A 22,803-nucleotide genomic window follows, 5' to 3' on the forward strand; every position below is an offset into this window, starting at 1 on the left:
AGAAGTACACAGTGTTGAAAAATCATGGGTTTTAATGCTATTATATTCTGATAATAATCTTGAATTGAAAGTGTTTAGGAAGTATCCGATGCAATAATATTGTTTGGAAATTTAATATGTTTTGTTATATCTGTTCTGTAAATCAGCATCTCAATGTTGAAAACTTCTTGTGATTGTGAAACATTCAACTTTGCATTTATAAATAGCCACATGCTTTTGGACAGGATTGAGTTATCTTTTGACCATAGTCACTTTTGATTGCAGGGATGATTTTGAACTTTTTCAAATGGGTCCCCCTGAAGTCAAATTGGGAATTTTTGTTGCAGTTGGGAATTTTACGTGCACCATTTCATCAGTATTTTTCCTTTGACTCTAACCAATAACATGATTTATGTTTATGCATAGAAACAGCTAAGTCTCTACTGAGATGGTACAGATGATATGATACTAGTACTACAACAAACACCATCAATATTTGGAATTATGACTCATTTTTACAATCACTGAAAAAAAGGAAATATGTATTATCTTTGTGTAGCCCCAGAAAATAATCATTATTCATGAAGTAAAATTGAAAAGAGAAAATACATAACCATTGTCAACTCACTAGTCTTTTATACAGAAGTGCAATTCACTGACACTTTCATAACACCAAGGCACAGGCATTGACCCAGCCCTCCCCCTTTTATTTTAACAAAATTGACAGACATCAGTGTTATACTGATGATTTCTTTTTTATCATGGGAACAACAGCTTCACTCCTATCCCTTACCAATTCATTGTACGGTCACTTGTGACAGGACTTCCACAAATATTAGGCTTGTATATGTTTTGAAACTGTCAAAATATCTGGGGCTAGACACTCGATCAAACTCAAGCTCATAATAAAGGTTTATCAACAAAAAATGACTCTGCTACATATTACGCCCCGAAGGTAGCATTGATAAAACAGTTTAATTATAATTGCAAACATATCCATTAAAAGATCCAACTACCTTTGTCATTAATAAATATGTTCACAAAATTTTATTACTTCGCAACCGCTTCCCAGAAATTGGGAATTTTTTCAACTGGGGGAATGGGGCCGCTAGTCGGCCCAAATACTTTAGTAACGTCATCCCTGGATTGGTTAAGTATAGGATATATGTATCTGATTGACATCTTCCCTCAAATTAATTTATGGCCAGGTGGGGTGTCTGATAGGAGTCTTGTCCGCAATGCCATAATTATGATTGGCTTTAGACACCTGTGCGGTCAAGTGGTGATCATCAGACCATTGCGTGTTTATTGCTATCAGTTTCATGCTAATTACCTTGTAGGATGCCATAACTGACCAGACGTGTTTCATGTCATAATTGAAACTTTATAGCACAGTACTGAGGTCAATAGCGCAGCGCTTTAAGGGCCTGGGGAGAACACTGAGTATCATAACTTATGAACTACTGACCACATGTGCATGTTAGTAAAAAGATATTTTTGGCAATTGTTGCCCACTGGAGATATATAAAACACTTAGATTTTGGTTATGTTATACTACAGAAAAGGTACATGAAACCTTCTGGCCAGAATTTTTACCGTATAATCAGTCAAAAAATAGTTCACGATAAGAAGCAGATCTAAGGACATGAACATAGGAAAGGTTGTTTTTAGGCAAATGTATTTACGCAGTTTTAATATCCTAAGATATGATGAATCACCCCCTACCTGGTCTTTAGGCAGAACCATACTTAAAGTGTTATTATTTTCTTGTTGCAAAATTGATATTGTCTCAATGGATTTTTTGTAGGCTGCTGGATCAACCTATAAAATATTTAACAAAGCAAACATGCATTGAAAGGCTAATTACCCCTAAAGCTCTTTTATCCATGATCTTAACAGCAACTTTTTCTCCTGTAAGTGCATGATAAGCTAACTTGACTTTGGCAAAACCACCTGCAAGTAAACAAATACATGTAATTTAAAAACGTTTAATATCAGACTGAATACCATACATGCATATCACCATACGTGCTTCGTACAACTCTCATCAAATCGACACAATTTTTAAAACCAAGCTAGGTGTTCAGACCTACTAATCCAGAATGCCAGCAGATAAATATAATTCTGTCTGGTGGCTGGCTAATTTTGCCAAAAAACATTTAATCAGTGAGGAACAATCAAATTTTAAAATTCAGCATTCTAGAGTATTAATTGACAACATTGTTTGAAGAAAAGGTATTCAGCAAACTAATCTTAAATTTCAAATGGAAAACACTGTAGTAAATACTGAAGCAGACCTACCTGATCCTATAGTCTCCCGCAAATGATACAATCCACGCAATTCAGCGTATTGTGATGTCATGTTGTTTGTTGATATTTGAAGTGTTGCAAATAATTATTGTGTCATCTGCAATAAAAAAAAGACACTGACCATCACCAAGTAAGGTCTTTTCAGAAAAAAAACTTGCTGCAAGTCTGTGTGTAGTTTAATAATTAAAAACTACATGTATATTTATACTTCTGTACTATATATGACCATGTGAGTACTACTGTTAAGTTAACAGATTACTGATTTACTGACAGATTGATTGCAGTACAATATCTGATGCAGATATACATGTATCATGCATTTCAGGCTGAAAATATCAGAACAATAAAACAGACCTCTATTGTACACACTGGACAAGACTATTTTATACGCTGCATGTACAGCTTGCAAGAAGGCATGTCATCCAACTTTGTCACATCATACTCAGGGATGAGAAAGAATAATAAAGAGGGAAGCAGAATATGGCTAAATCTGAAGAATATGTACATGTAAATAAAGAATAGTAACAGTGAGAGTCCAATTTGTAAAAGCAAAAAATCTGCTATTAAATCCACAGAAAATCATATCACTGTAATTTGATTCTTAGTCAACCAGTCAAATCAGAGGTAATATTTCCTTGGTCTAGGTCTTTAATATTGTCACCTGATAGGTTTTACAAATGGAAATTAAATGTTTACCCAATGAGCAGATGTCTTCTATTTTATACTATTTTTATTTATAACAAAGAAGCAAAAAGGGATATGAAATAAGTATAACATCATTCTTAAATAAAAAAAATTATTGCAAAAAGGAAGTCCTGCATACTCCCATTGCTGCAGACATTGACTTCCTGACCAGAGAATCAGTAGGTGTTGTTATATTTGTGTAATTGATACTGGTTAGTGAAATCAAATCAATTCAGATTGGCTTATCGTTTCATGATAAGCATGGTAGTTATGCCACACCCCAACTGCTCATGCATATTCATTATTTTGAATTGTAGAAAGCACTTGCAGTCTGGGGGATATAAAAGAGGATTGATGTTAATTTTTGGGTTTGGGTTTTTAGATATAATTTTAAGGATTCTACAAGTTATATTAAGTAGTGAAATTTTATAATATAAAAATGAACTGATGCTATATGTTAATTGAATACCGTATACTATGTAGCCGCATTTATACTTAGATTTAGTGATTAGTAGAATAATATAGAATAACAGAGCTATATCTCGTCTTTACTTTTTATTTAAAACTGAAAACAATTAATTGGATTTTGATTCGTGCAGTACAAATCTAAAAGTGTCTTCCCACCTTTCTAAGTGGTTAACTGGTATAGGTTTTATGAAAGAACAAAAAAAACATTCATAAGTTATGTCCTAGATAACAAATTTTGCAAAATTATGTATTTCTTAAAGTGCATCTGTCCTTGAACTTAGACCAACTGATTTAAAAAATCTAATATGCATCTCACATTTTCCTGAATAGTTGAATCAGGCACAAGTTTTATGAAAAAGTACAAAAGCTTTCAAGTAATGACAAATATTTTGTTTGAATAGAGGATTAGAGCAATAAGTAATTATTATTTAAAGTTGGGTTGTAGTACATATTACAACATAAGCTCTCAAGAGATTCATACACAAAGCTAAACTCTACATCCCCCACTTTCGCACAAGGTAGGAGACATTAATGCAATTCACTTTGAATTTTTTTATGAGTGCTTTAGTCTTTCCAATTCTGTACTACAGTCTACATGTAGTAGCATAAAGATCAATACAAATATTTCCATTCATTGTAAGTAATGCTCAATGTAGATTCAATGTAAATGGCAAATGCGAATTACAATGTCATTAAAATGGAAAACTCGGAAGTAGTGCAGTGTAAACACAGTGTTTGCACTGTGACTGTGTAGCTCACTGTACTCTGTAACTGTAAGCACAGAAAGTGTATAGTAATATGGAGAGCAAGAAGAATTAGGCATACTATATTAAGATTTCACGCGGTTTCGTGGTGTATGCACAACTTAAGTAAATAAAATTTCCAGATATATAATTTTCAAATATTCAGTATTCAAAACTTACATTATTGTTCTCAGTAAATCTAAGTTGAAGATGTTCAAAACTCGCACCTTTAGATGCTCGACCAATCAACGTCCCCGATATAAATTGGAGGTTGTCAAAATGCTGAAGAAGATTGGGATGTTAAAAACAATGAGGTACATCCTGGTTATAGGACAATATTGCATTCAGTAATTTGTTTTAATCATGAAAGATTTATATTTCATTTATGTAAGTATAATTCATTAAAAGTTTAAAGATTGGAATTTAAATTTATAATTTTACAAATTCCATATTAATTTGTTTACGACCGTGTTAGCATTTTGTTTTGTCCTTTTGTACGTCTGTTAAGTATACCCGGAAAACCTCTAGTATTTTAAACAAGTAAAAGAAATTCCGAAATGGCCTCCGACGATGAGGTTTGTATCTCGTGGAGAAGGAAAATGCAATTTAACCATTGAATGTGTACTCTCTCTTGCAATATTTTATTATTTACGATTTTGACTAAAGGAGTGTAGCAATAGGAGCTGCATTTTTAACATGACATTGCTGCATATCATGATAGTCAGTCATTGTATGTGACTGTGAGCACGGTTGCACTGTATTCTGTTCCGTGCAAGTAAATATATACGGTTAAGAAATAAATCACGAAAACTCTATTTTATCATTGTTTGCTGGTCATTTATGCCCCATAATTTAACCCTGAGCTAGAGGGGTTAAATATCTTCACAAATGGCAGACTGGAAACAGGCTAGTGTAGTACCCATTTTTAAAAAGTGCAACAAACATAACGCTATAAACTATAGGCCTGTATTCTTAACAGCTATTTGTTGTTAGATCCTTGAACATGTATTAACAAGTAACATCATGAAACATCTAGACATAAATAATATTTAAGTGATTGTCAGCATGGCTTTAGAAGTAAACGCTCGTGCAAAACGCAACTAATAACTTGTGTTCAGGACATAACCAAATCATTATCAGAAGGCAGCCAAGTAGATGCACTTCTTTTAGATTTCTCAACGACCTTCGATAAAGTGCCACATGAAAGGTTAATAAACAAATTAACTATTATGGAATTGGAAATAATAATCTTAATTGGATAAAAGATTTTTGATTGAACAGAAAACAACAGGTCATCTTAAATGGCATTTAATCTTCTAAATTGTCTGTAGATTCAGGTGTCCCACAGGGTACCATATTGGGCCCTACCCTATTTTTATTATTTATTAACAATTTGCTAGAGCATGTATCTAGTAAAGCTCGTCTTTTCGCTGACAACTATTTATTATACAGGATAACAAATGAAATAAGTGAATTTATTGAATTACTAAAGGATCTCACAAATCTTGAACTGTGGGAATCAGAATGGCAAATGAAATTTAATCCAGAGAAATGCTATGTCATAAATATTTCTAAAAAAGATAAACCAAATTCATTTCAATATAAACTGCATAACCACATACTTGAGACTGTACTAGACAGCAAATGTATTGATTGGGGTCCACATATTTACAATATAACGGCGAAAGTCAATAAAACACTGCACACATAAGGTTAAAAGCCTTACATACACATCTCTTGTGCATCCGATCGTAGAGTACTCCTCACTAGTTTGGGATCCATATAAACAAAACCAAATTGCCCAGCTTGAGCAGATTCAGAGGAAAGCTGCAAGATATGTCTTCAATGACTACACAAATAAAACACCAGGTGCAGTGACTAGCATGATAAACACCCTTAATCTGGAGAGTCTTCAATCTCGCAGAACAAAAGCAAGGCTTGTTTTACTTTATATGGGAGATAAATGGTGGGTTAGTGGAAGTTACAAATAATATGCTCACACAAGCAGATAGGCTCACTAGAGGCCAATATAAATTTAGGCAAGTTTATACAAAGATTTCTATAAGTATTCCTTCTACCCAAACACTATAACATATTGGAATAATCTCTAAGATTCTATCTGTATGTCATCTTCCCTAGGGTCCTTCAAAAGTGGTATCTCCACGTTAACATTTGAAGGATGTTATCTAGCTAGACTTCTTTCAATTAGGCTTCAGGAACAGGGTTATGTTGCTAAAAGATTGAAGTCATCACTACAGAAGTTTTATGGTAATCATCATGAACTCACGTTACCCTGTATTCATCTGCACCATGCAAATTGATTTGTTGAACGCTTCATAGTTTTTCTGTCCTTTTTAGCTCACCTGGCCAAAGGCTATATGAGCTATTGCCTTCACTTGGTGTCTGTCATCGTCCGTCGTTGTCGTTAACAATTTTTCAAAACTCTTCTTCTCTGACACCACTTGACCAATTGGAACCAAACTTGGTATGAATGTTCCTTGGGGTATCCTGCATAGAACTGTCATGGGTTTTTTTGATACGTTGAAAAACATAGCTGCCATTACTAAAAATAGAACATAGGGTCAGACAGTATTTTTTTCACATATATCTCCAAAACCATTAAGTTTGGTCAAAGCCTGACATATGTAGAAGTGTTCACCATGATGAAATCTGCCTGTGGTCAAATTATCGTTTTAATCCATTAAGCCATGTATTGCCCTTTTTCAATGTTATTTGCTATTTTTAATGTTATTTCTTTAAAAAATCTTCTGCTCTGGCTCTGACACTACTTTACCAATTGAAACCAAACTTCATATGAATGTTCCTTGGGGTATCCTGCATAGAACTGCTGTGGGGATTTTTTATACGTCAAAAAACATGGCCTTCATTACTGAAAATAGAACAGTAGTTTTTCGCATATATGTATATCCAAAACCATTAGGTTTAGCCAAATTCTTTCAATAGCTGAAATGATCCTTATTATTAGGACTACAAAAGTCTTCAAGGATAAAAGTTGTCAGACGACTCCTTGTAAGAGTTATTGCCATTGAAATTGGGAAAATGACAGGTTTTTCTAGCTCACCTGGCCTTTGGCCAGGTGAGCTATTGCCATCACTTGGTGTCCGTTGTCGTCGTTAACAATAATACAAAACTCTTCTCCTCTGAAACTACTTGATTAATTAGAACCAAACTTGGTATAAATGTTCCTTGGAGTATCCTGTGGTGGGGATTTTTGATTCGTTGAAAAACCTGGCCGCCATTACTAAAAATAGAACATAGGGGTCAGACAGTAGTTTTCACATATAATTCCAAAACCGTTAGGTTTAGCTAAATTCTGACACGAGTAAAAGTGTTCAGCATGATGAGGTCTATCTCTTGTAAAATTTTGATTTTAATCTGTTAAACCATGGTGGAATTTTTCCCTTTTTCAACGATTTTTGTTATTTTTAATGTTATTTCATTCTCCTCTGACACTACGTAACCAATTGAAACCAAACTTAGTATGAATGGTCCTTAGGGTATCCTGCATAGAGCTGACGTGGGGATTTTTGATTCGTTGAATAACATGGCGGCCGTTACTAAAAATAGAACATAGGGGGTCAGACTAGTTTTTCACATATATCTCCAAAACCGTTAGGTTTAGCCAAATTCTTTCAATAGCTGAAATCATACATATTATTAGGACTACAAAAGTCTTCAGGGTTTAAAGTTGTCAGATGACTCCTTGTAAGAGTTATTGCCCTTGAAAGAGGAAAAATGGCTTTTTTTTTAAACTGTTTTCAGTCAATATCTTGAAAACTATGATAGATTAAAAGAAACTTTCAATTGTTGAAAAGATGTTATGATAAGTCCTACCAAAGACTTCTTGAGTCAAAATTGTTGGACAACTTGTCAAATTTATTGCCTTTGAAAAGCAAAATTCTAACCAGGTGAGCAATTCAGGCTCCTGGGAGCCTCTTGTTTTTTTTTTGTTTTTTTTTTTTTTACAGTTTTCAGCCAATATCTTGAAAACTATGATACACATGTAGATAGAAACTTTCAATTGCTTAAATGGTCCTGATGTTAAGTCCTACCAAAGTCTTCTTGAGTCAAAGTTGCTGGACAACTTCATGTTAAATTTATTACCCTTGAAAGGCAAAATTAAACAAGGTGAGCAATTCAGGCTCCAGGGAGCCTCTTGTTTTGTTTACCCTGGACGACTTTGTATGAGCAATTGGGTGGATGTTTCTAGAAAGGCAAATGACGCTTACTCTACTGGTGCACCTGGTCCATGCTCCCAGTTTTAAGTGGAATCCGAGTTACTCATTTACTTTTGTTTCTTTGTACATATTAATTTATTTTATGTTCTCTGCAGTGTGTTTTGTTCTTTTCCCTGGCTGTTCTTTGTCCCTTTATTGTGTTCTTTTGATTTCTGCAAGAATCTTGGTGCCCTTGATTACTCTTTCATCTTGCATACATTTTATAACGACAGAATAATTAGTGTTTTTGTACATCCATGTAGACATCCAAATACAAAAATAGAACAAAGGATGTGCCAACTCCCTTTAATGAGTCTTGGTATATTACAGAAAGAGACAAACCAAGACTGATTACTGACATGGTGGTGGCAGTAAATCTTTTTTTTAAGGAATTTTTATTATTTTTCTGCATTTAAAGTGATAGAGCTTACCACTCACTATACAAAAGAATGGAACAAAAATCTCTTATAGATAATAAATTATTTAGAACCACTCTAAAAGTGGTACAACTATGTCTTTGTTCAGCCACAGTATGCCTCTTTCTGTACCATACATGTAAGCATGGTAAGTACAGTCTACACTGTCTTGGGAAAAAAAATGATATAAATCTTCTACATCTGAAACAGTTTCAAACTCCATATCTATTCAACCAGTCAAAAAAAAAGAAAAAAAAAAGAAAGAAAAAAGAATCTGCCTGACAGAAAATGTGTGAAACAAGTCCTTGTGTTAATGTAAATAGTGATCTTTATGACCAGAGTTTGACACTTGACAGTTGTCCAGTATTCCTATGCCTACTTAATTTGAGAGAGGACTACCTTGAAATTTTAATTCAACAAACATTTCATAGAATTTAACTACTAGTATATACCTTAGTAAAAACACATGAATTATTGTAATATTGTTCCAAAATACATGTATTCCATACCATTAAGGTCACACTGGGATTGATTTTGGGAGTTTAGATTTGAACTGTTTACGAGTAGGAGCTAGGCATTTTCCTTTATAACACAAGGTGTTATATATCACCAAAGGAAGTTTGGGATTTGTTTTAAGAGCTTTGACTTGATCCATTTAAGGAATTAGGGATCAGAAACAAGCATTTTCTTGACTGATATATTATAACTTGAGTAAAAGTGAATGGATCTCTTTAAAATTGTACCACAAAGTGCTATTCCCTAGGAAGATTGGGGTTTGATTTTGAAGATTGTGACTTGAACCACTTAGAAAATAAATACCAAAAAGTGACCACTTCAATTCTTGTCACAAAGATGTATCAAGCATGAATTGTGTGTTTATACATGTCCTGTTTAGAATTCAACCTCTCTGGTTGTATCAAGCTGCACCCTGCTAAGTTAGTCCAGTTAAACTGTTTTGTAAATAGTTGTTAAAGATTTTATTTAACATGTATATGAACTTTTTTCAGGATGATTTGGAAGCACTGCGGATGCTTGCTTTGGCTTCTATGAAAAATGTAAGTACACAACTGTTAAAACTAGTTGGGTGCATAGTTATAATCCTGAGTTCTCAAGCAGACATTCTCAAGTTATTACCATACAGTTAGAAAAATTCAAGATATTTTCTTAGAAAATGAAAGTCATGTGGCTTTAAAACCCTATGATTTATGGTTATATCTTGGAACAAAAAATTTGACTGAAAGACTTGTTACATTTCAAACTATCCTTGTCAGTCCAATGACATTTATTAAGATTATATCTTTTTTTGAAATTACGATAAACTGATAATGTCAGGTAAGTATGATCAAATTTTGAGTTGAGAGGTTAATTTCTCTGACATTTTTATTTCATGGTTATTCATTGTTTTCAGAAGAAGCCAGATGGCGCTTTGAACAAGACACAGACAACACACACAGCTCAGAGTAATCTTACTTCATCTAAGGTATTAAACCTACTAGGGTTTTATCTATTTCCTTGGTTATAAATTTTTTTTGTGACTAAGAATATAGTGAATTTCTATGGTACTTAATTTTTGATTCCTGTGTCATTAAAATAAAAAAATGACAGGATTTTTTCTGTCTCAAGCAGACTGAAAACATCTCAATTCATTGAAATGAGAACAAGTCACCTGAAGTAAATGTGTTGGAGTGAAGGCACTTCTGCCATACTTGTTCCAGTTGTCCAACAATCTAATTAAAATTAGACCTATCAGTTATTCCATTCAGTCACTACATGTATACATGGAACAATTGGTAGGTCTAATTTTAATTAGATTGGTTATCCAAAGTTTTGACTTTTTTTTTAAAGTTTGACACATCATTTTTAACTGTAAGTTTATGGACCTCTATGAGACTGGGATTGGTTTTTGGTATATTGACTTTAACTGTTCAGGTATTTGGGAGAAAAGAACATTTACTTGGTTTCCCAGCAATAACTAGAGTGCAGAAAGTTTATGGATTACTATTAAATTGCACAAGGTTCCATACCACAAAAAGAAGGTTTGTATAGATTTAAGATATTATACTCCTATTTTAAAGGGCGAAAAAAGGGGTCTATCTCTAAGTGACCACTTCGGTTCTGGTCAAATGTCTAATCATTATCAAAATTTAAAGCTATAAAGTTTAAATGGTGTGCCATATTCAAGGTTCAACCTCTGATGTTGTATAAAGCCATGCCCTACAAAGCATTTCATTGTGTATTGTTTCACCTTTTGTAAATAAATGTTTTTTTTTCTAATGATAGTTTATTGATTTACTTGACTATTTTTATGGAAGTTTTGTTAACAATTAAACCTTAAAAAAATCTGAGTATTAGCACATTAATTCTCTATTATATACATGTTCTTATGCTTTTGATTTCCAGAGTTTACCTCCATCAAGTTACAGTTACTCCCATCCACCATTTGGACAACACCAGAAATCTAACTTTTCTAATAGTCAACAACCCTATTCTCAGTATCCTGGACCTTCTACTGGTTATTCGGTTACCCAAGTTGATCAGTACAAAAGTAATTCTAACTACAACAGCAGTAATAACTTTAACAACCGTCGACAACAGAATCGTGGACAGAGGCAAAACCAGTCTAGTAATACCTCAAGTAACTTAATTGTTATAAACACAATTCCTCTAGAGGCAAATAAGAAAGATACTGGTACATCCGATAAAGGTCACAGGGTTCATGTGAAGGGAGAATCGACAAAACCATTACTACTTAGACCACAAGATAAATGGGTTTCAACTGATGAAGACAGTCAGTCCTCTATTCCTCCAAGACCTAAAGGTCAGTTCTACACATCAGGGATTATTTTCTTCTGCTTTTTGGCGGATTTCCATTTTTTGTAATCTGGATTTTACCATAATGATTCTTTATTTAACTATTCATTTACTCCCAGTTTTGTCAATTTCCACTTACTTGTTGTTCCTCCTTAAATCATCTCTGATACATACAATTATAGATAAAATTACACTTAGGTAACTACTTTACGCACACAAGGACATATGCTCCAAGTAACAGTGAAAACGAAACACTGCAGGATCGATGGATGTGTCTGGTAATTTTAAACGCCTCCGGTCCTACAAAAAAATTTTTTTGAGTTGCTCAAATAAAAGAAAAGTTCAAAATGTGAGATTCGGTCTGTTAATCTCTAAACCAATTTCACAAACACTGAAGTAATATGTAAAAAGAGTGAATAAAGTCATATAATATTGTACTTGGGTACTAAATTTTGAAACTAATCAAGGATATGCTTCACAAAAGCCCAATAGAACTTACTTCTAGTAGCCATTGCTGCTGAACTTTCAGTTTAATCCTTCACTTCAAAAAACTTATGGTCATGCAAGTTACATTTCATTTAATTTCATTGGTGTCAATTGGTATCAATTTTCATGGTTAAAGTAAAAAAAAAAAAAACAACATTTCATTTGGGTTCTTGAATTCATGGTTCATGGTCAATGTAAGCAAAAAAATGATGTATTTTTGGTTAAAATAGCTTAAGTAAAACTTTTTTCCTGACAATTCATAACAAACATTTTGAAGGCATTTATTTTTGAGGATGCATATTTCACAACATTTCAAATTGAGACAAAGTAATTTTAATTATGAATGGAAGAAATACATACAATACATCCACAGAAATATTATTTCTATAGTTTTAATTCCCTGATTATGAGTAAAACTTCCAGTAAGTCAAAATTGTTTTGAATGAAAAAAAAACAACAGGTGCTTTAAGTTTATATTTGACAGAGATGGTAACACCCAAAGTTTTCCCAATGTCACTTTTATGACATCTAGTACATGTAGGGAGATGGAAACATCCAAGAATACCAATTATAACTTAAAAGATATTTATGGTTTATATGGACATTTTACAATTCAGGTTGCCCCAAAGCAAATATGCACTAATAAACATTGGTAAGCCCTTTAATTAAACAATAAAGGGGTGACAGAATATCGGCTTCTCGATATGACTTCTTCCTTCATACCAGGTATTTGATACTGTGATTAAAAACAAGTCTTTCTATCAGAGTTGATGGTTTGTTGAATTCTTATTTTCCTGGTTCCTCTCTGCCAACAAAAACCATGAAAATAAATACCCCACTAATAAAATTTAAAACACAGTATTAGAATTCTTTTGTTTTCATCCTTCTGGAACATTTGTTTATTTTATGTGTTAGATGTCATATGCAGTATATATTTTATTTTACAGGTAATGACAAGTTTTCAAGGTACCAATCTGATTCTAATTCAGAGAGTGATTCTGAAAGTTCTGATGATGACAGTGGTGATAAAGACAATCGTAGAAAAATCTTGCCACTTCATTCAGATGATTCTGATGAGGAGCAGAAAACTAACTATTCATCAAGATCTAGAAAGTACTCAAGGGAGTCTTTGTGTTCTGATGATGTGAAAATAAGTCCAAACCAGGAAAGTGTTATTAATAAGGTAGACAAAAAGAAATTTCATGGAGAATGTAAATCTGAACCTTCTAAAAATATACCATCAAGAACTTGTTCTTCATCTGCATCATCGTCTTCTTCATCCTCCTCCTCATTCTCCTCTAAAAGTGACAACGAAAGTGATGTGGAGGTTAAAAATAATAGTTCCATATTAAAAGCTTCAACTGAGAAAAGTGAAAATTTGATCATTGATGCTGTAAAAGTAGAATTTAGGCGGCATGTTTCTAAACTGAATTCTGAATTGGAACGGAGAATTGAGGATTTATCTAAAAGTGAACAGAATAAAAATTTAGAAAAGCCTGTTGATTGTAAAACTGTCAAAGAGGATCATATTAGAAATATTCCTATGCCTGCTTCAAAAGAACAGACAAAAAAGGATACAAAAGTGTCTTCTAATTCAAAAGTAACTACTCAAGCTTCTAAACCATCCTTACCTAGTAAACAGCTAGAGACTGAAATGAAGAAAGGTGTAGGTGAATCTCAGAAAAACGTAATATCTAAGCCAAAATCAGACATGAAAAAAACTGATGAAGAATTGAAACAAGTGAAAAATGTTATTAGACAGAATTCTAAGTCTAAATCTCCTGTTAGAAAATTCTGCTTTAAATCCGGCTCTCCAATCAGGAGAAAGTCTAGGTCACGTTCAAAATCTTTAGAAAAACACAGAGATTCCAGGAGCAAAAACAGACTTTTAAGAAAATCTAGGTCAATGTCACCCGTTAGAAGAAGAAAATCAAGATCCTTCTCTCCACCCTGCAGAAGAAGGATATCAAGGTCTCCTTCACCAAGAAGAAAAAAGTTGATGCCTATAAGAAGAAAATCAAAGTCCCCACCCTTAAAAAGAAAGTCAAAATCTCCTCCATTTATCAAAAGAAAGACTAAGTCACCCCCAGTTGTGAAAAAAGAGAGCTCAACATCCCCTGTATTAAAATGGGCTTTCAGGTCTGGCTCTCCAATTAGGAGAAAAAGATCAAATAGTGATGACAGAAAGAAGTCAAGATCAAGATCTCCAGTCAGGAAGCCATTGATTAGAGGTCACTCAAGGTCAAAATCTCCTGTGATTCCAAAAAAGTACAGACTTGATACTGTTAACAAAAGAAGGTCTCCTTCACCATTGAAAAAGAGAAAATCAAGATCAAGGTCACCTATGTCTAAAAATCACTCAAAAGATATAGGAAAAATCAAAGGTAAACTATCAAATTTAAAGAAAGATAAAACTAATGACATTGATGTAAACAAGAAATTAGAGGCAAGAAAGAAGAAATTTGAAGCAGCTAAAGAGGTAGAGGCAGATCAAGATGTAAAGAAAATTTCTCTGAAAGGGATTGTTGATAAATCTAAGAAGAAAAAGGGGAAAGAATTATCAAAATGTGAAACAACAAAAAAGGAGACAAATTTTGGTGAAGATGTTAGGAAAAAGAAAAAAACTTTAAAGTCAGGTGAGTTGAAAAAATCTCCAGTCATAGAAAAGAAAGAAAGGAAGAGAAGTCCAATTCCATTATCACCAAAAAAAAGACGGATGAGTAGTACTGATAAAAAATCTGTTGTGAAAAAAAAGATAATCCCTAAAAAGTCAGTAGATAAAGCTTCTGATAGTGACAGTAGATCTGACAGTTCAATCAGTGACAGTGAAAGTGATTCTGATAGTCAAACATGGCGGAATAAAAAGTCTAGAAAATCCGAGAGAATGAAGGAGGATATTGAAAGAGAAAGGAGACAGAGATTGCAACAAGAGAGAGAGCAGAATAGAGAAAGACCTAGAGATTTTGCTAATAGACATGATAGAAACAGGGATAACAGACCTGGTCCGAGACAGAGAGAAAGCAGGTTTAAACAACATAGAAATAAAGTTTTTGTTGAAATGAGTGATGATGAAGATAATCAATTTTCTAGTCAAAGACCAGGTCGCAAATTTGACACCAGTTCAAAAGATGATTGTATTAGAACTGAAGTAAAGGGGAGGTCAATTAACAAACCACCTCACTCCATGTCTGTTGAAGATCAGGCCTCTAAAACAACTGGAAAACTTAGGGGAACTAGAGATGGATCAAATGGTCCTAGTGTATCTGTTACCTGCAATGAATGTGAGTATTTCTTAATGCAACTTAAAGTTGTTTATATTACCATAGTATCCCTTTTAATTTTTTTTATTAATTTTCTTGAACTTCAGCTTACTTTTAACACTATTATAGATAAAAAAGGAATAAAGTCTTTAAGTTCAATATTATAGAACTATTGCGCAAGGTTTTTCATATTGGCATAGTTATTGGTCAGAGGTGTAGCCGAAGTCCAATATATGTACCGGAGGACCAATATGCTAGGCCAATGTGGATTTTTACCAGTCCAATATGATGTGTTGGATGGGTAAAAGTGGTATTGGATGGCTAAATCCTGTATTGGCTCACTTTTGTATTTTGTATTGTATTGGCAGTTTTTATCGTATTTGGGCTAATATTCGAATGTTAGTCAATAATAGCATTTACATAGTCTTCAAAATGGGAACAATATCCAATCAGGCTTTTACATTTGTATCAAACTCCCCCCTGCCCTATTGGACTATTTATCTGAGTTTAATTTGCCTTATTTTTTTAATATACATGTATGTGTATATTATGTGTTGATTTTAGATGACAATCCTTCAAAGAAAGCTAAGCTATCTGTTCATGAAAGACTTGGCAAGCAACATTCAGATGATGGGAAGATACTTACAAAATCTAAAAAGTTTGATATCAATGATTATGATTATCCTCCTTCTAAAAAACCCAGGATGGATGAGAGACAGAGAATACAGTCATCTATTGGCAGCAGGGTGGAAAGGCGTAGATCCTTTGACGACAACAATGGAAGGATGTCTAAATCAGGTTTGTTAAAACATAGAGTATCCATGCATGTAGCATGTGTAGCTGTTTTATCTAAGATATAGGCTGGACCAAAGAAAAGTACAAGACATCAACAGTTTGTCTTAAACAATTATCAGAAGTTCATTATGTGAAATAGACCAATAAATATGGGTTGTCTAGACCTCATTAGGTGCTTTTACAAATACATGTCCACAGCTTTGAATGCAAAGCAGACTGGCTGTATCAATGATTTAGGAATATAACTTTTAACAAATAGGAAGGCTAAATTAACTGTTCTGGTATGAAAAATGATTGTTATCTGGACAACTTTTAGCATTAACTTTGTGACTTTATAATCAAAAATTGTATTATCCTGCAGCTTGAAAAGATAGGCTTGTATAGTGATATGGGTGTCGATATGTCTGCATATCCGTTATGCTGAGGAGTACCAACACCACTAAATGGGATTTAATGGAACTAACAGAATCTTTCTTACATAATTCTTTTGGGCACTTTGATCCTTAACAATGGACTTAGTCATTTATGAAAACACGTGTATGGGGACACTGTTTTCCATTACTCTTCCAAAACCTTATGGAACTTTATTTGAGAAATTCAAATGAATTTTGATGTCAAAAGGTGCTTGTTTTCAAATGGAGTGGGATGGGGATGAACTTTGTGAGCATCATTCAGCTTACCTTTTGTATATTTCTGTTTCATCATTAATTTTCTATAATCAAGCAGTAATTTTGTAAAGTAATTCATGGCAATGACCCATTTTTGGGATAGCCAGCACTGATCATGCCATCCATATTTCAGGCAGTGGTTAGAATAATTAATGTGCAACAGCTAAACAATTTGACTGCATGAAGAATATTTTTTATACCCATGCAATGAAGTTGAGGAGGGTATAATGTTTTTGATGTGTCTGTCCATCTGTCTGTTTGACTTCTTTTTGTCAATTCCTCTCAAACTACTTAACAGAATTTCACAAAATTTGTATTCCAAGATTCTTTGATAAGACTTTTATTTTATAAGGTAATTACTAGTAACCAGAAAATAAATTGCAAGGTCATTGTTTTGATACAGGGTTTTTATTTGGAAAAACAAAACCAATATCACTGTTTTTTTTTATATCACTGCTGAATTTTAAAGTCAAGTAATGGTATTAAAAGCCCTGTGATACACTCTTAAGGTGTGAACCATAAAATTGCTTTGAGACAACTTTAGTTTTAGATAATCAAATTTCAGCTCGTTGCGGTCATTGAGACCCTCTAACTTGCTATCAAAGCTTGCTTTCATCCACTGAGATCTATTAGAGTATCCTGTATAAATACATCTTGCAGTTTAAAAATGATTGAATGGACCTGCTTTGAAATTATACCTCACTCAATGAGTGGGTTCAATATTTGAATCACCTTGTCTGTCCATCTAAATTTCATCACAATTGTCTTGGCTCCCTAATTCCCAATGGATGGATTCATTTCAAATTTGGTTTGTTGCTTTATATAGATGGGGCATACATTGTGAGCGATTTTAGTTTCTGTCCGATATCAACTTCCTGTTTGATTTGGGGTTAATCAAGGTTTGTACTGCCATTTATCTTCATATTTACATATGGTGGATGGCTTGTTACAGGCACTACAGCTTTGTTAATTGCCAATACTGTCCATTACATTATGCTTTTACATGTACATTTTGTGCAGTGGACACTGAAATTATTTTAACCGTTACACATAACAATACAACTATTCTTTAAGTATGTGTAACATTTGGTAGGGAAACACTGTGACAAAGACAAACATTTTAAGACATATTTGTTTTAATAAGCTTATGGTATTGACCAAAAAGTTTTGGAAGTGACTGTTTGAAGCTTGAATTAATTTCATTCAATATGTATTGGCTAATTTTAGGATTTGAATGTAATGATCTTGAAGAGAGAATAAAAAAAATTCAGCAGAAGAATGAAGCCATTAAAAGGAGACAACATGAAGTTATGATGGACAAAGAACATTTTGGATGAAAGGTCACAGATTTTTGTGATGTTATAATAAACATGTACTAAACTGTATACAATATTGATGTGTAATTGTTGATTTGCCAATTTATGGTTATAAGTCATTATTTGTGGTTTTTGGTTAAATTGCTCAAAGGGAAGTAATTCTATTGTAGGACAAAATGGTTCCCTTAATTTCAGTTTTATTACAAGAGTCAAGTAAGACAGTATAAATATTATTTTGCTCAAGAACTTGAAAATTTTAGACATTATATTGTTTTTAGACAGTTTTCCAGTCTGTAACTATTAGCATTTGAAACAAGTTGTTTTGGCACTTGTGGGGCAAATATACTTATCTATAATAGTTTACCCTTAACTATTAAAAACTTTAAACATGAAAGAAAAGTCAGCTTTTATGTACATTATTCACAAATGTTTTAATGTTTTAGAGAGGGAGTAAAGAAAACTAAACATTACTAGATAGCTTTTGATTGTCTGAAATGTTTTTCCTGCTTTGAAGTTACCCTTTGAGTAGTTTAACCAAAAACCACAAATTACTGGTAGGAAATGGATTATTTGATGCATGAAGAACTTTCTGTACAGTTCTGGAAGGAAACTTGCAACCTTGCATGGACTGCATTTACCTTTTTAAGTTTGAATCATGACAATGTAACTCTAGCATGTTATGTACAACTTCGAATATTTTAAGATCCCATGTGATGTGGTGTTGAGTTAGGAATGGTTTAATAAACATATATTTTCATTTTTTGAAATCTGGTATAGCAATTCATAATACTGGCTGAGGGAGGTTTTAATACCTCTGCCTACCCTTTTAGGCCTTGCATGGACAGTAATTTGTAATGGAATGTGGCATCCTTTCATATCTCTTGAATATTTCATCTTTGTTAGTACTTACTCATCAGGAATTTGTCATTTCTAATACATCACCCATCCCTTAACTGGCAGCACTTTTCATTATAAAGTACAAGAAAATATATATATTCTAAAATATTGTTACATGTTTGATAAAAATGATTGATAAACAAAATTAAGGCAAAATCCTGTAATTTTATTGGATGAAGTGATTTTCTTTATACTATGAATTAATGTTATGAGACTACCCCCTCTTAAATCTGAAGTACATTCATTCAGTACCTATTTTACGAAATGCTGTATTTTTATTACTTTTACTGTTGAAAGATATTTAATAGAAATGTCATAAACTTGTATTTGTTTTATTTGAATGAAGAAAATTTGGCTGTTACAGATTAAAATATCTTGTACCCTCTTTGATAAAATTAAAGTTATACCATACACAGTATTTTTGATGATATTCCCTCTGGTAGTACTTCACCCAATTCTTTCTTACACCATAGATCCCTGTTCATCTCATATAAGGCATGTATGGTGATTGTTATCTCCATGGGTCTGTTATTTCATCTGTTTATAAGTTTATGGATTTATAATGGCTACAGAGATATAATATACTGACCTTTGTCTGTTGTATCTTCTAAAATGCATAAACAGAGAAAGAAAATGTCTGTTTTAAATCATATTTTGTAATTATTTATTTTAATAATAAATTTGAATTTTATTTGGATCATATACATACAAAAAGTATTCTTTATGTTGGAGAAAGAGACATGAGAGCACAGAGACAGATTGATCACAGCTTATGATCTATGTGTTGTAAACCCCTAATATATTACTAATAGAATTTTCAATATAGAAATTATTGTCTTATTCCCCCATGTCAGTATTTTCCAGCATCACCAGGTAGATTTTTTGTTTACTATATTTGAAGTAAAAGATGAAATGATGAAATATCTATATTGTTTCTGGTTTGTATCTTTATACATTTACTCAATACCTTTTAGAAGATATTGATATTATGTTTCTCTGATTCCACCATATTGCTATCTAAATATTTAGTATATTGAATTGTACAAGTAAGGCAGAGATTACATTATGAATCTTCAAATATGACTACTATAAAAATTAGAATGACATATATTGTATAATAATTTTGATCATGCTACGCGATTGGGACAGTTTTCTCAAAAATTAAGGTAATGACGCTTGTATTGATCAGCAATTAATTAAGTCCAAAAATATTATTTAACACATTGATATTTCATGTGGTATTCTTTTTTCAGTTTGTATGCAATATTACTTATCCATATAATGGGGTTTGTAAGTCTCGTTCTCGTTTCAGTTTCCCTTCTGGAATTTAGGATGTAGACCGTATTGAAATCTGAAGATCAATCTGCATTTTGTTGTTTGCTTCCAGGAAATTTAAAGGCTGCATCACAATGCAAAATTTTCTATTTTATGTTAATGACGAATCTCCATTCATTTGAATGGTAGATGAGGACACATTTTCATGAAACCATGGAGTCATGTGACGGACTTACATACCCTATTTTTAGGATAACATTATTAGTCACATTGCTTAAATATTTGCCAATTTGCCAACATGTATTATGTGCACATACAGGGAGGGTCCAGAAATTCCAAAGATGGGGCCAAATGACTGTCCTAAGAGGTCTTACACAAGTGAATTACAGTAATTCCAATAGTATCAACCTTGAGGGTTAATTGAATCTGCCTTTAATTTATAATTTTTTAGCAAAAGCTTACGTTTTTCACAGGCAGTTAAAGCAATAGTGCTGCAACATATTTTTTTGATTAAATTAATCATTAGACATGTCATGTGGAAATATCACACAACAACAATAGGTGATATTTAGGCAAAGCTAATACCTCCACAATAGATGACCCCCACCCCCTGCCAGAGCTCACTCATCCACAATAGGTATCCTACGCAAAACTCACACATCCATAACAGATAGGTGATACCCCCTGTCAAAACTAACACGTCCACAATAAATGACCCCTCAGCAAAGCTAACACATCCACAATAGATGAACCATGGCAAAGCTCGCACATCCACATTAGGTGATACCCTATGCAAAGCTCACACATTCACATTAGGTGATACCCTATGCAAAGCTCACACATCCACAATAGGTAACCCCCTGGCAAAGCCGAACCATTTGGTATGAGTGAAAAGTAATGTGATCATTTAGTTCAGCAAACTAAGTTATGTTAAAATATAGTGTCTACACAACTGTTACAGTGTTGGAAAAGAAATTTTAAGAAGGGTCCATTTTCAGGATTTTTCGAAGATATTTACAATCTGAAGGGGTCATTTTTTAAGAAACCATGCAGATTTCTTTTAGATGGAGGGACATTTCCAACCAGAGATGGCACATGGCCTCTTTTCTTCCTAACCCCTGCTGTTACTACATGACATTAGAAACCATAATACATAATTAATTGTTAATACTGCAATATTTTGGGAATAAGGACGATACATGATCTTTTGTCTTCTGTATGTAAAATACAGTCATTGTTATGATGAATATCTTTATAATTATTATCAAGTTATGATAATTTTTGATAGAATTATTATTGAGTCATGATTTTGTTTTGTCAGAATTATTGACCTCATGATTATGTTTTGTCAGAATAATTGAGTCATGATAATGTTTTGTCAGAATAATCATTGAGTCATGCTTACGTTTGTCAGAGTCATCATTGTATAATGATTACATTTGTCAGAATTATGATCAAGTAATGATTACATTTGTCAGAATTATTGAGTCATGATTATGTAAGGTCAGCCTGCAGCTATGTTGATGCTTATGCTTTGAATTGAATCTGTTAAAAAGATTAATGTATTGTATATATATATATATATAATGATTACTGTAATTGAATGAAGAAGAAAGTTTGATATTGTTTTTCTCTTATTGCAAGAACATGCATACTGATTCTCTACATAGAGGTGATCAGGTATTATATTAGTTCATTTCAGCATGCATACTGATTCTGTACATAGAGGTGATCAGGTATTATATTAGTTTATTTCTGCCTTCACATTTGGAAGCCTGTGATAGAAAATACCAATGGAATCTACATTGTAAGTTTCCATATGCAGGGCTATGGAATGCTAAGGAAGACTTGTGACCCTGATGTTTACAGATCATGTTCTAGATTTTGATGGAGATACTTACAGATAGACATTTCAACACTATGAAGAGAATACAAGGCAATTACATTACAAGGCTGTTTAAAATAAGAAATTATGTAACATTAAAAAAAATTGTTGTCTGTAAAAGTTTCTCACTTTAACAATAATATAAATTCAGTTGCATTATATTACATGTAAAATCTTATAAAGAGGACCCATTAAGTGTACAGACAGACTTAAAAGGTATTTAGGCTCAGCATCCAGTATTACAAATCACAACTAAACTGTTTCTACACATAACTACACATCATACAACATTTATGTCATTATTAATCATTTACACATACACAACATAAAGTCACCAGATGTGTTCAAAAAAAAGACTGTGATATTTTTATATATGTTATAAAATTTTTAGTTTCAGAATAAATATACTTACTAAAATTGTTGTCTTTTGATATTGTAATAAGGGGCATAATTTTGTGTTTCTTTTTGATCTATAGTGTGATGACTTTTCAAGATAAATGTTTAAGTCTTCCTTTTGTTACAATTCCTTTTAAACATGTTCTGTTTTCCACTTCTAGTGCCCATTGAGAGCC

The 22,803-nt window shown here is 32.9% G+C and overlaps 2 protein-coding genes across 5 annotated transcripts in view; one reads left to right on the forward strand and one right to left on the reverse strand.

Moving 5' to 3' along the window:
- The window catches only part of LOC148619018 (maternal embryonic leucine zipper kinase-like), a 33,829-nt gene extending 29,380 nt beyond the window's left edge, over positions 1-4,449 (reverse strand). For both annotated transcript variants that reach the window (XM_088578497.1, XM_088578495.1), the window contains exons 1-3: positions 4,365-4,449; positions 2,281-2,386; positions 1,847-1,932 (exon numbers count right to left, since the gene is read on the reverse strand). In XM_088578497.1, the coding sequence (XP_088434623.1) occupies positions 1,847-1,932; positions 2,281-2,341 (147 nt within the window). In that variant the 5' untranslated portion in view covers positions 2,342-2,386; positions 4,365-4,449. The remainder of the gene's footprint in view (positions 1-1,846; positions 1,933-2,280; positions 2,387-4,364) is intronic.
- A 237-nt stretch (positions 4,450-4,686) lies between these two features.
- LOC148619019 (uncharacterized) lies at positions 4,687-22,648 on the forward strand. Of its 3 annotated transcripts, XR_015921508.1 has the most exons (8): positions 4,687-4,759; positions 9,846-9,893; positions 10,247-10,318; positions 11,239-11,656; positions 13,083-15,416; positions 15,960-16,193; positions 18,086-22,018; positions 22,075-22,648. XR_015921508.1 is itself a non-coding variant. In XM_088578499.1 (7 exons), exons 1-7 carry the CDS (start codon positions 4,742-4,744, stop codon positions 18,193-18,195), a joined length of 3,234 nt encoding a protein of 1,077 aa, XP_088434625.1. In that variant the 5' UTR covers positions 4,687-4,741; the 3' UTR covers positions 18,196-22,648. The 3 variants fall into 3 exon arrangements, 2 of the variants coding, with proteins under 2 accessions (XP_088434625.1, XP_088434626.1); XM_088578499.1 differs by having other exon boundaries at positions 18,086-22,648; XM_088578500.1 differs by having other exon boundaries at positions 4,700-4,759; positions 10,250-10,318; positions 18,086-22,648.
- Positions 22,649-22,803: the final 155 nt, after the last annotated feature.

This window comes from Perna viridis, chromosome 4 (genome assembly GCF_037379345.1).
Source record: "Perna viridis isolate PV_CMFRI_1.1 ecotype Kerala chromosome 4, ASM3737934v1, whole genome shotgun sequence".
Lineage (NCBI taxonomy): Eukaryota > Metazoa > Mollusca > Bivalvia > Mytilida > Mytilidae > Perna > Perna viridis.